The sequence below is a fragment of the Periplaneta americana genome, chromosome 6, assembly GCF_040183065.1.
Source record: "Periplaneta americana isolate PAMFEO1 chromosome 6, P.americana_PAMFEO1_priV1, whole genome shotgun sequence".
In the NCBI taxonomy this organism is placed as follows: Eukaryota; Metazoa; Arthropoda; class Insecta; order Blattodea; family Blattidae; genus Periplaneta; species Periplaneta americana.
In genome coordinates this window covers 6,317,684-6,331,643 of record NC_091122.1, presented here as the reverse complement: position 1 = coordinate 6,331,643, position 13,960 = coordinate 6,317,684, and the positions used below count along the sequence as shown (strand labels likewise).

General features: G+C 35.1%; 1 protein-coding gene across 2 annotated transcripts in view; it reads left to right on the top strand.

Annotated features, from left to right (window-relative positions):
• Window positions 1-13,960, top strand: part of LOC138700922 (dehydrogenase/reductase SDR family member 11-like) — a 32,818-nt gene that overhangs the window by 16,387 nt on the left and 2,471 nt on the right. The window contains exons 5-6 of one of the 2 annotated variants that reach the window (XM_069827349.1): window positions 68-283; window positions 2,066-2,241. In XM_069827349.1, coding sequence (XP_069683450.1) covers window positions 68-283 — 216 coding nt within the window. In that variant the 3' untranslated portion in view covers window positions 2,066-2,241. Of the gene's footprint in view, window positions 1-67; window positions 284-2,065; window positions 2,242-13,960 lie in introns of those variants that run through there. The other variant, XM_069827350.1, reaches the window with a different exon arrangement.

Here is a 13,960-nt window from a genome sequence, read left to right as displayed (position 1 = left end):
AAAATTACCAGAAAAATTTCGGCTACAGACTTATTATTAGTATAGATTGTATGATGATGTGCCGCAGCAAATCTGCCCCGGCTACGTGGACACTGGTCTATGGGACACGATGTACAAGGGGCAGGAAGGAAGCGAGCAGAAGGTCAAGGATATCAAGCCGTCGTCTACCGACAAGCTGCTGGACGCCGACGACGTCGTCAACGTGGTCCTGTTCTGCATCGCCACTCCCTCACACGTCGTCATCAATGACATCATAATGCGCACCATGGGCACCACCCTCTAGGTACGAGAATTCACTTACTTCCATGTGAACACAAAGGTACAAGGATTCACTTGCTTTCATATGAACACAAAGGTACAAGGATTCACTTACTTTCATGTGAACACAAAGGTACAAGGATTCACTTGCTTCCATGTGAACACAAAGGTACAAGGATTCACTTGCTTTCATATGAACACAAAGGTACAAGGATTCACTTACTTTCATGTGAACACAAATGTACAAGGATTCACTTGCTTCCATGTGAACACAAAGGTACAAGGATTCACTTGCTTTCATATGAACACAAAGGTACAAGGATTCACTTGCTTCCATGTGAACACAAAGGTACAAGGATTCACTTGCTTCCATGTGAACACAAAGGTACAAGGATTCACTTGCTTTCATATGAACACAAAGGTACAAGGATTCACTTACTTTCATGTGAACACAAAGGTACAAGGATTCACTTACTTCCATGTGAACACAAAGGTACAAGGATTCACTTACTTTCATGTGAACACAAAGGTACAAGGATTCACTTACTTTCATGTGAACACAAATGTACAAGGATTCACTTGCTTCCATGTGAACACAAAGGTACAAGGATTCACTTGCTTTCATATGAACACAAAGGTACAAGGATTCACTTACTTTCATGTGAACACAAATGTACAAGGATTCACTTGCTTCCATGTGAACACAAAGGTACAAGGATTCACTTGCTTTCATATGAACACAAAGGTACAAGGATTCACTTGCTTCCATGTGAACACAAAGGTACAAGGATTCACTTGCTTCCATGTGAACACAAAGGTACAAGGATTCACTTGCTTTCATATGAACACAAAGGTACAAGGATTCACTTACTTTCATGTGAACACAAAGGTACAAGGATTCACTTACTTCCATGTGAACACAAAGGTACAAGGATTCACTTACTTTCATGTGAACACAAAGGTACAAGGATTCACTTGCTTCCATGTGAACACAAAGGTACAAGGATTCACTTACTTTCATATGAAGACAAAGGTACAAGGATTCACTTACTTTCATGTGAACACAAATGTACAAGGATTCACTTGCTTCCATGTGAACACAAAGGTACAAGGATTCACTTGCTTTCATATGAACACAAAGGTACAAGGATTCACTTGCTTCCATGTGAACACAAAGGTACAAGGATTCACTTGCTTCCATGTGAACACAAAGGTACAAGGATTCACTTGCTTTCATATGAACACAAAGGTACAAGGATTCACTTACTTTCATGTGAACACAAAGGTACAAGGATTCACTTACTTCCATGTGAACACAAAGGTACAAGGATTCACTTACTTTCATATGAACACAAAGGTACAAGGATTCACTTACTTTCATGTGAACACAAAGGTACAAGGATTCACTTGCTTCCATGTGAACACAAAGGTACAAGGATTCACTTGCTTTCATATGAACACAAAGGTACAAGGATTCACTTGCTTCCATGTGAACACAAAGGTACAAGGATTCACTTGCTTCCATGTGAACACAAAGGTACAAGGATTCACTTGCTTTCATATGAACACAAAGGTACAAGGATTCACTTACTTTCATGTGAAGAAAAAAAAAAGTGGCAAATTGAAACTTATGGCGCGCACCATGGGCACCGCCCTTTAGACACAAACTCTCAGATTGAAACCTAGGCGTGGGCAATGAATTTTTCAAATCAAAAATACAGTGTGTCCACAGAAACATTTGCTAGTGACAAACCCTGGACTTTCGTTATGTTTTTCCCTTTACTGTAACGAAATTTCATATTTGCAGGATTTCGGACTACATATTGAGAAGAAGTATACAGATTCCTTAAGACTCTGGTTCATCACCAGAAAGGAGGACCATTTAAAGGGATTTGAAACTGTAAATAAAAATTAAATAACTGAAGTGTGACAATATCTAATAAAGTTTTTTACTATATGAATGGACGGTAGTTGTATTTAGTATCGTTTCTACAACTGTCTGAACTTACACACTTGTACATTAGCCAGTTGACAAATTCTTATAAATCAAACTGATTTTATAATCCAAGCAAATTTATAAGACTCATATTGGGAAAGGCAGCTTCAGTATGGAGCGATTATGAAGTAGTTTACGAGAAACACCAATACAGTGAATTTTAATACCCCGTCTTGTTTAATTTACATGAAATCATTGGAACTCGATGATTCCCTGTCACTTTTTGTTAGTTTATTCAGGTATTCAGTCCTTACCGTAGACCTGTTTCTTCATTAAGATCATGTACAGAGTGATTTATATAGAACTGACACATTTCTTTCATTAATTGTTTCAAAACGAATTGTGCTAGCGACAACTTATTATACCTAAAATGTAGAGGAATTTTGGGAGATTATTTACCTCTATAGCAAATGTTGAAAATGTCCTCCATCCTGCATAAGGCACAACTCAACACGTCGTTCCATGTTACTGGCCACTCGTTGGAGGACTCTGTTGTCAATAGCTTGAATCTCCTTTTTGATGTTGTGCTTCAGATCGTCTAATGTCTGGGGACGTGTGGCGTAAACCCTGTCTTTTAAGTAAGCCCATAGAAAGAAGTCCGGCGTTGTCAAATCCGGAGATCTCGGTGGCCACAGGTTCCTGGAAATTATTCGGTCGTCAAAGAAACTTGCAATTAGTTCCATGGATTCATTTGATGTATGGCATGTAGCGCCATCTTGCTGAAAATATCGTTGACTCAGCTCTATATCGTCCAGTTGCTCAACAAACTCCATTAAAATCAGTCGGTACTCTGCAATGTTCACAGTCTGGTTAAAAAAAATTGGCCCCACTATTATCTGTGCGGATATTGCGCATCAAACTCCGATTTTAACCGGGTGCATAGGTGCTTCATGGATGACGTGGATTTTCGATGGCCCAATGGCGTGAGTTCTGTGAGCTCACATAACCGGATAAATGGAACCATGCTTCATCTGTGAACCATGTGATGGACAATATGGCAGGATTTTGCACAATGAACGTCTGAAACCAACGACAATAATTCAATCTTTTATCCTTATCTGTAGCTGATGAACAACCGTAACCCTATATGGCTTTAGGCTGCCAACAATAGGAATAAAACATAAACATCTGCGCATCTAGTGACAAGGAATCGAAACTCCAGAACATTCTGCTTAATTTGGTGCTAAAATTGGGTCATTGAATGAATTTCCAACGGAATAATTAAAGAAAGAAATGTGTCAGTTCTATATAAATCATTCTGTATCTTACCATCTGTTTATGGAACGTCCAACGTTCCCTTTTCCTTTCGTTTCGTAGCGTAATAAGATGGATGGTATTGTGTCCTCTTGTAGCTGATTTATTCTTTATCTAAGATTTAGTATGTTCAGAACTTTTCTTATATCTTCATTCATTTTACGTCAAAACTAGTCACTCCTCTTTCTGAATGTAGGAACGTCATCTCTTTCTCTATTTTCATTTTATCTGATCGATTAAGTGTTCAAGTCTCACTTGTATATTTCGATGGTATTTGGGTAACAGAAAATGTCATAAAAATGAGTGGTAGGCCTACAGCTAATGTGCTAAATTAGAAATAGTGGTACAGCATTGAAAAAGGTTGAGAATCTCTGGTATAATATTTATTCATATGTATAAAATTAATTCCTCATTAAATGATACACAACAATGCCTCATATAAAGTGAAAATGTACATAAAATTTGTCAAAATAACCGAGATACGACGATTTTCCCACTTAAATATTTCAAAGCGTGTTTACCTTTATAAAGGTGATATAAAAGTTATAAGCAAGTTAAGAATGCGTTTGCATTTACAAAAACAATATACACTTATGAAAAAAAAATTATTTGATTAACAATATTTTCACCGTTACAATTACACATATATAAAAACTGGTATAAAGGACCATTCTATGCTAGTAGGGTGTATACAGAATATCTTACCCATTTCTATTCACATAACTTTACTAAGTTCTCCTAACTGGTCTATTGCAAAACAAAGTATCATAGCCTACTCTAGACTAATATCCCTCTCATTCTTAGCTTATCGATATCTACCAATTGGTGGACAGGATATTGTATAAAAAAAGTAGAAATGATGGATCAACATCGACTCCGATTCCATTGTTGGCGTATATCGATTCTATGAATTTGTGTACGAGATATTGTATGAAACGGAAACAAAAATGTATCATGGATGAATCAACATAGCCTGCCATTTCGATATTGGTTTATCGATTCTATCAATTGTTGGACGAGATATTGTATGAAATAGAAACAAACATGTGTGCAGGATGGATCAACAACGCCTGCTATTGTCGGTTTATCGATAGCTACCAATCAATGAACGAGATATTCAATCATAGAGAGAACTTTCTTGAACATTACATAACGAGAGAATATATTATTTTAGTAAGCACAGAAATTTATATTATTATTATTATTATTATTATTATTATTATTATTATTATTATTATTATGTTAATGGTGGTGATGACGGTAATGTAACGAAAAATTAATAGAAAATTATTTCCTAACATCTGATAGCTATTTAAGAGGAAAATTTACACTCTGATATGTCTTATACAATATATGACGTAATAACATGTCTTGCATGAAAATATAGCGTGTTGTATAATATTCACGTAATAAAACTGTTTATTTCATAACAGCATCCAATAATATATTATTTTATACACAATAAACAAATGATCACATGAGCTACTCAATATTACTTCTCAATTTACAGAACCAAAAAGCATAGACACTTATACGTAATTGATTGGTCGTTTAAAAGTTTTATCTTTCGCTAAACATATTCAACTTTTTATTAATAAGTTATAAGGTCAATAAATAATCCATAAATCTTACGCCTTGTGATCATAAAGTTGCATGGCATGACAACACATGATGATGACACATAACCTGTACACGAGAGCTTGATATATACAGAATGTTCTAGTAGAATCTGTACAGGAGCCAGGGAATATTTTTGGAAGAAGGTAAACAAAAAAGTTCATAGAGGTGTACCGTCAAAAGGAATGTCGCAATGGCAAAGGAAGATTTTAATATAAAAAGAAGCATCTGCGAACCTCCGAAAAAAGAACTAAGAAAGAGACTAGTGAAGTGCTTCGTGTGTAGTGTGGCATTGTATAGGGGGCAGAAACATGGACATTACGACGAAGTGAAGAGAAGCGACTAGAAGCATTTGAAATGTGGATATGGAGAAGAATGGAGTGTGTGAAATGGACAGACAGAATAAGAAATGAAGCTGTGTTGCAAAGAGTGGGTGAAGAAAGAATGATGCTGAAACTGATCAGGAAGAGGAAAAGGAATTGGTTGGATCAATGATTGAGAAGAAACTGCCTACTGAAGGATGCACTGGAAGGAATGGTGAACGGGAGAAGAGTTCGGGGCAGAAGAAGATATCAGATGATAGACGGCATGAAGATATATGGATCATATGAGGAGATTAAGAGAAAAGCAGAAAATATGAAAGACTAGAGAATGCTGGGTTTGCAGTGAAAGACCTGCGTTTGAGCAAAAAAACTACGAATGAATAAATAGGTGTATCATCTTGTCTTAATTTTAATAATATTTTTCAGGACTCTGTTTACAGCTAACTACGAAATTTGAAAGCTATATTATAGTTAAGCAAGTTGTAAAATAGTTCTGCATAAAGATATGTGTTTTTAATTTTACAGTTTTTCTTAGGTAGGGACAATTTTATTTAAAAAAAATTAAACTGGAATTGGTGTAAGTATACTATTTTATTCTTGCGAAAAAGATATGGCAAAATTTTCATCTGAAAATTAATAAATATTGTGTTCAACTTCAAGGACAAATTTTTCAACATTTTACATTGTAAGCTCGTACCGGTACCTATGGTTCATGAAGCTGTACTTTTGTTTGCAAACTTCTATACTATTTCTATATTATTTTGTCAACATAATTACAACTTCTTTTCTTAATACTGAAGCAATCATAGACCCATAATACAAAACTCTAATAATGTTCACACAAACTTGTTTTGTTCAAGATGACCACCGAAACAAACTCTATTAAGGGGAGAGGATGGTATTTTTTGGTGAAAAATAAGTAAATTAGAAAAAAAAATTTAAAATACTCTGTCATATGTGTGGAATGCATAGCATAACATTTTGTGGGTATTTGTGCCCTTATCAGATGTTGAGTCGCCATTTTTAAACTTCCTGCGTTATGGATTTTTAAATCACTCGCCCACTTTTATTGTTGTTTCCGGTAAATTAAATTTTCAAAAAAAGATTCTTTAAAATACCCTTTGATATGTGTGGAATGCATTGCATAACATTTGGTGGGTATTTGTGCCCTTATCGGATGTTGAGTCGCCATTTTTAAACTTCCTGCGTTATGGATTTTTAAATCACTCGCCCACTTTTATTGTTGTTTCCGGTAAATTAAATTTCCAAAAAAAAATTTTTTTTTTCTTTAAAATACCCTTTGATATGTGTGGAATGCATTGCATGACATTTTGTGGGTATTTATACCCTTATCGGATGTTGAGTCGCCATTTTTAAACTTCCTGCGTTATGGATTTTTACATCACTCGCCCACTTTTATTGTTGTTTCCGGTAAATTAAATTTCCAAAAAAAAAATGTTTTTTTTCTTTAAAATACCCTTTGATATGTGTGGAATGCATTGCATAACATTTTGTGGGTATTTGTGCCCTTATCGGATGTTGAGTCGTCATTTTTAAACTTCTTGCGTTATGGATTTTTACATCACTTTTATTGTTGTTTCCGGTAAATTAAATTTCCAAAAAAAAATTTTTTTTTCTTTAAAATACCCTTTGATATGTGTGGAATGCATTGCATAACATTTTGTGGGTATTTGTGCCCTTATCGGATGTTGAGTCGTCATTTTTAAACTTCTTGCGTTATGGATTTTTACATCACTTTTATTGTTGTTTCCGGTAAATTAAATTTCCAAAAAAAAATTTTTTTTTCTTTAAAATACCCTTTGATATGTGTGGAATGCATTGCATAACATTTTGTGGGTATTTGTGCCCTTATCGGATGTTGAGTCGCCATTTTTAAACTTCCTGTGTTATGGATTTTTAAATCACTCGCCCACTTTTATTGTTGTTTCTGGTAAATTAAATTTCCAAAAAAAAAAAATTTTTTTCTTTAAAATACCCTTTGATATGTGTGGAATACATTGCATAACATTTTATGGGTATTTGTGCCCTTATCGGATGTTGAGTCGTCATTTTTAAACTTCCTGCGCTATGGATTTTTAAATCACATACCCGCTTTTATCAGTTTCCAGTAACTTCATTTTTTTTTTTTTTGCTACATTGCCAGACAAAATGTATATAATTTCTGAACTATTAAAGATACTTGCATGAAATTTAGAACACCCATTCTTTAGATTATTAGGAAACGTTTCTCTGTAACAGAATTTTGTTAATTGATTTCATTTTAAAAATACGTCCGTTTGTTTGCAAGAAAGGAAATCAGAAAATTGTTATTAAATTTTAATTGTTTATTTTACAAACGTAGGGACTAATATCAAAATTCCGTTACAGACAGTTTGTAGAACATGCTTTTGCAAATACATTGCAAAAACGGGTTAGATATATCGGTTTTAGTACAATCCTGCATTGGGTATATTTTTTTTCAAATTTGGGCCCCCAAATATTTTTTTTCGAAATATTTTGTTTTGTTGAGTTGCCACAGCTATGAGCTCTCCACATACAAAAAATTAATATTTTACACCAAATAGGAAAAAAGTTAAAAAAAATACTATCCTCTCCCCTTAATACAGCTGTAAATTCATGAGTCAATCTTTATGTAAAAAAAACTTAAGATTATAGTAAAGTAAAAGGAAAGAGGGTAATGAAAATATTGTCTTAGTAACTGATAGTATTTATTGATTTGGAACATATAAAATACATACACTTTTTACAAGAGATTTTGAACACTTGAAATCCCTGAAACTTTGTTTAGAATAAGATTTGTGTAACAAATACCACTTCATTCACAAAAGGCTGGATTTTTTTAATATACAGGGTGGACGGAGTTCAATAACAGTAACTTCACAGAGTAAATACTTAAGATCAAAGGGACAGAATTTCCTTTTACCATTTACGTTATTTTTTTTTATTTACAGGAAAATCGACTTTGTTTTATATAAAAAAAATTGCAACATCATATAAAATAATTATTTCTGGGAAATCTACGAGCAAAGAAACAAAACAGATTAAAATTTTTTCCATTCGAAATACCCTCAGGATTGGATCCTTGAAAGGACTGTCATTGAACACCCCCCACTCTATGTAAAGTGTTTTAACATAATTATTTAAAATTAAAACACTACCAGTACTCTATTTTCCAAGATGATTGTGGAATGAAGATAGACAACAGAATCCAAACATGAAATCATTCAGAATCTTAATTCTTCTAAGGAGGTAGAAAAATTCTCCATCATATTCATAACAATGCTGAATAAAACGAATTTGGGTTCACAGAGACAAAACCGTTATGCTATAAATAAGAGGAGGATAAGAAGACGAGATTAAATGAGGATAAGAAAAAGGAATAAGCCAGAACAAATGAGAAAAAGAGTAATTGATTAACTAGCGGACTTACTCGTGTTAATTGTGTAAGTCTGTGCGGCTTACAGCGGTTTCGGTGCTTCATCACACCATCCTCAGAGCCTACTAGATCTCGGCATCATCTAGAACTTCTCTGCCTGTTATGTGGGTGCGTACAAACTCACATGTAATAGTTGCGACAAGTTCTACATTGGACAGACAGGCAGATCATTCCAAACACGCTACAAAGAACACATTAAAGCAATAACCAGAGGACACAATACATCTACATATGCCGAACATATAACTAATGCTAACCATACATACAATAACATAAATGCGGACATGGAAATCCTACACATACAACCCAAGAACCAAAAACTCAACACACTAGAACAATACGAAATATACACACACACTAAAACACACCCTGATCAAATTCTCAACACACAGATCAATTTCAGAACACACAAACTATTTGACTCCACTTTTCAACACCTTTCAACAATCAAACGCCCCACATAACAGGCAGAGAAGTTCGAGATGACGCCGAGATCTAGTAGGCTCTGAGGATGGTGTGATGAAGCACCGAAACAGCTGTAAGCCACACAGACTTAATAATTAACACGAGTAAGTCTGCTAGTTAATCAATTACTTATATTCAAGTGTTAAAAGTAGTGTACGCAAGATTCAAAATGGAGAAAAAGAGGGCAGAGGAACCAACAAAGAAGAAAAAATAAAGAGGACAAAAAGATGAGGAAAAGAAAGATAAAAAGAAGCTCTGATGAGGATGGAGAAGACAGAAGCTACCACTTTGGGTTCTTATTACCTCTTATTTGCTGATAAGAGGTTCTGCCTATTATGGGAAAGAAGTGAAGCATCCTCTGTCTATGATGAGACATAGGAGAGGAGAGATTAGAAGCAAAGTGTGTAGGGTAAGCTCGTGTCATTGGCAGATACGAAGTCTGGCAGCTGAGCGACCTATAACCACAAGCCAGAGAACTGTGATCATCAATGATTGAAGAAAAGCCAAAAGTGTAACATTAATTTTCACCCTGATCCATGTTTAAGACAAAAATTACTCTTGTAGCATATGTTCTGGACTTCTATAATACCATAATAAAATTCTGGAACTACTATTTAGAAAGTCAAAATAGCAAATCTTAAAGAAAGCTTATGCAAACCAATTACAGGATGAAGTGTACACAAATTGAGTAGATACTAGTAGTATGAAGTACTGATACTAATAATTGCTGTGGTTCATACCTACAAGTACTAGTTTTTACTTAATTCTGTGTGAATAATCTTTTACTAGTAGCTTACTTATAAGTCAATACTGGATAAACTCCAGTAACTACTTCATATTCAATTGCTCAAACTGCATATAGTGGGCCGTGATGTTTACAACAATTATCAACACAGATTATTTGAAGTTGGCTATGATTTTATTAAATAAGATAAATAATAAATAATAAATTTAAATAATCAAGACCAATGAACTAATAATTTGGAGCGCGCAACAAGCCTTTGTAGGGCTTAACCCATTATATCCCAGTGGCAACTAAAGTTGCCAAGGCAAAAAATCTTTATTGATTGGTCAGTTGTAAATTTGTTCATTGTTCACAACAATTGGTGTAAAGATTCAATTATCCTCCTCTAGTTCGAGTTGAGTTTTATCACATCCGTTCGTTATGTCGTTAGTATAGAAGAAATTAATAAGGAGTGCGCACACAAGATTCTGGACTGCTACACATTCCTTCAATAATGTAAATAAAATTATATCTAAAAATTGCTGCACAACAATTTCAATTACATAAATCTAATAACAATATGTGCAATTTTATTATACTAAAAGGTTTTTAATTTACGTGATTTGAATTTGTATGGCAACTTCAGTTGCCAGTGGGCACTTACGATTATTTGTTTATTCATTTTACATATTCTTCAAAATTTTACCGTTGCTAACTCTGAAAACGAACAATGACATAATATAAATTTATTATAGCAATTCTTTTCTTCACTACTGACTAGTTCGTAGTTCGATTCCGTGCTGTACTACATTTTTATTTACGTAATATCTGGTACTAATATATTTGATTTTCATCTGTTATTGTATTATCGTTATGTAAATAGGCTAACTGTAAGTATAGAGGTTTTATACATTTATTATAAAATAATTGGAATAAAATTTGAAGCTAACTACTTCAAATCTAAAATGGAGCTTCGAAGCAACGCTGAAGATCTACTTAGAGAAACAGTAAAATCTCGTTTAGATGGTCTCAGAACCTTTTTCTCTACAGAATTACTTGAGCTTATAGGTATGGAAACCAATAGATATGTGGCTCAGCATCTTATGCATAATTTGAATGCCTCAAGAGAAGAGATTCTTACTCTAATCGGTATTCTACTTCAAGAAGGCTTTACTGTAGAAGCGAACGGATGTTCATGTGCCAATAGTGTCAGAATTTATGCGACGCAACCGATTTGATGAACTACTGAGATTCCTTCACCTACCAATTATGACGGATTAGATGGTCCTGATTCTCTCTATAAAGTGAGACAACTCTTCCATATACTGAACGCTTCCTTCAAACAGGTGTCTCCTGGCAAATGTGTAAGCATTGATGAAAGTATGATTTCATATTATGGACGTCAATTCATAAGGGAAACGTCTGTGTGCTTCGGATTCGAATTGTGGGTTGCTGCTGATCCATCTGGGTTTATCTTTCATGCTAAACCATATTGTGGAAGTTCAACTCGCCTTCCTGAAACAGGTCTTGGCCAAGGAAGTAATGTTGCTTTGGGATTGGTTGCTCATGTGCAGTTACCACAAGGAATATAGCTCTACTTCGATAATCTCTTCACAACTGTTGGACTGATGTAAGGACTTACTAACAGAAGGCTCGGAGCCACTGGAACTCTACGGGAAAACAGAATCACTGATTCAGTGAATCTGCCTGATAAAAAAAGCTGGAAGAAAGTATCCTGAGGTGAAATGGCATCCTCTATTTGCAACGATTTGCTGGTAGTCCGATGGAATAACAACAGTGCCGTTACAGTTATCACAAACTATCATCCTGTTGATCCCATGAGAAAGGCAAGCAGATATTCCAGAGCTGATAGGAAGAAAATTTCTGTCAACGTTCCAGGACCTGTAGCGCAGTATAATACCAACATGGGTGGTGTTGATATTGGTGATCAGTTTATAGCTACTTATGTTACAGCATCCATACTAGGAAATGGTGGTAGCCATATTTCCGATGGGCAGTGGATGTAACTTGTGTTCAAGGATCGAGCAAATGCTGAGTAACTGTCGGTGGTGGACCCCGGACTCATTTCACCGGCATTATCACCTTCATTTCATTCAGACGCTAAATAACCTAGATGTTGATACAGCGTTGTAAAATAACCCAATAAAATAAATAAATAAGTGTTCAAGGATGGCTTCTGTATCGTATATTTGGGAATGACATCTCTCTTCTTGAATACAAACATCAATGCGTCATTCATCTCCTGAAGTCATATGGTTGTACAACAAACTCGCCAGGAATCCGTCGCTCCTTATCATTTTCCGCAGTACTGGATGAAGTGCGTAAGGACGATAAAGGCCACATAGTCGAGAAAGGTCTATCCAAGTATCGAAGATGTCACGTATGTGGTTCTCGTACAAAATTCGTTTGCAATAAGAGTGATGCTGCGCTTCATCCTGATTCGTATTTCAGAACATTTCATGATGCATAAGGACTATTTGGTAGTGAATAAAATCGACTTTTCCCTTATATCTGACACAAAAATTATGGACAGAGTGTAAAGTAATAGTCTAAAGTTATGTAGTGTGTGTAAATTTGTAAGTGCTAAATAAAGCGAAAGCTTTTTAGTGAAGTAAGATGCATTTATTTCACAATAACAAATATCAGACATGCAAGTGCCCAGTGGCAACTAAAGTTGCCAGCCTAAAATGGACCCTTCGGTTGCAGGTACATGAATGAAATAAAATTATAGTGATTAGGGTTCTTCCAGGATCACATAACAGAAATATGACGCCAAAATCTCACACAGGGAATTACGGGCATTAATGGGTTAAGAGGGAAGTAGGGAAGAAGAGTGTCCATAAAGGGCCCTGTACACACTCTTACCTGAAGGTAAGTCAGTACAGACTTATCTCCAGGAGATATGTCTGAATTGGATGATTGTCCTTACATGCTCAGACTGACCAGCGAATAGGGATTATAAAGAATGGACACTTCGCGTCGGTACCTTTGATGTAGCCGGACTGATTTCAGTGACCTTTAAGCCAGCTAGAGCGTTAGATTATGCTTTCTCCCTAGAGTTGGCGCTGACATCACACCAGCTGGCAGTCGACACAGCGGAAATATAACACATACAATTAACACATCTAGGTACATTATGTACTCAAATAAAATAAATTGGATCCATAAAATAATAAATCCGTCATTAACTGTAATGTCTAGACTCTAGAGTTTCTTTATAATGAGAGTTGAGACGTTGACCCCAACAACAATTAAAATATGTAATGATTTGATAGCGCTGAAAATGGAAAAACACAACTCTTACGAGAAGTAAAACCATATACCTATATTATATTATATACAAATATTAAACGAATTCGATACCTAATTTTATAATGTATTATATTATTTTATACTATAATTTATTATATCTGAAATATAAAATATTATTATTACAACTAGTTTGTCACTGAGAAATAAGGAAAAGCTGTTAACTTGAATTTATTTGAAGCAAAGCGTTACTGGATTACGCAATAAGGTAGGCGATGTTTGGATCCTGTGCCTTAACTCTATTCTCAATTAATTATCTTAGCGTATGCTCGATTACACTAACCTCTAGCGCTTGAAAGTGGAACTAACCGCTGGCGCACAGAGAAACAAAACACAGGAAAATTCGCTCAGTGTCCATTCTTCATAATCCCTATTCGCTGGACTGACCTCCTAGACTTATAGTTCACCAAGAAGTCGTAAGAGGTTGTTGAAGTCAATTATTTCCCATGGAGAAATGTGATCACTCGAGAAATACTATTCCTCCATGGTTCTCCGTTCATTTCTTCCTTAGCGCCATTTTTAAATAGTATATCTAT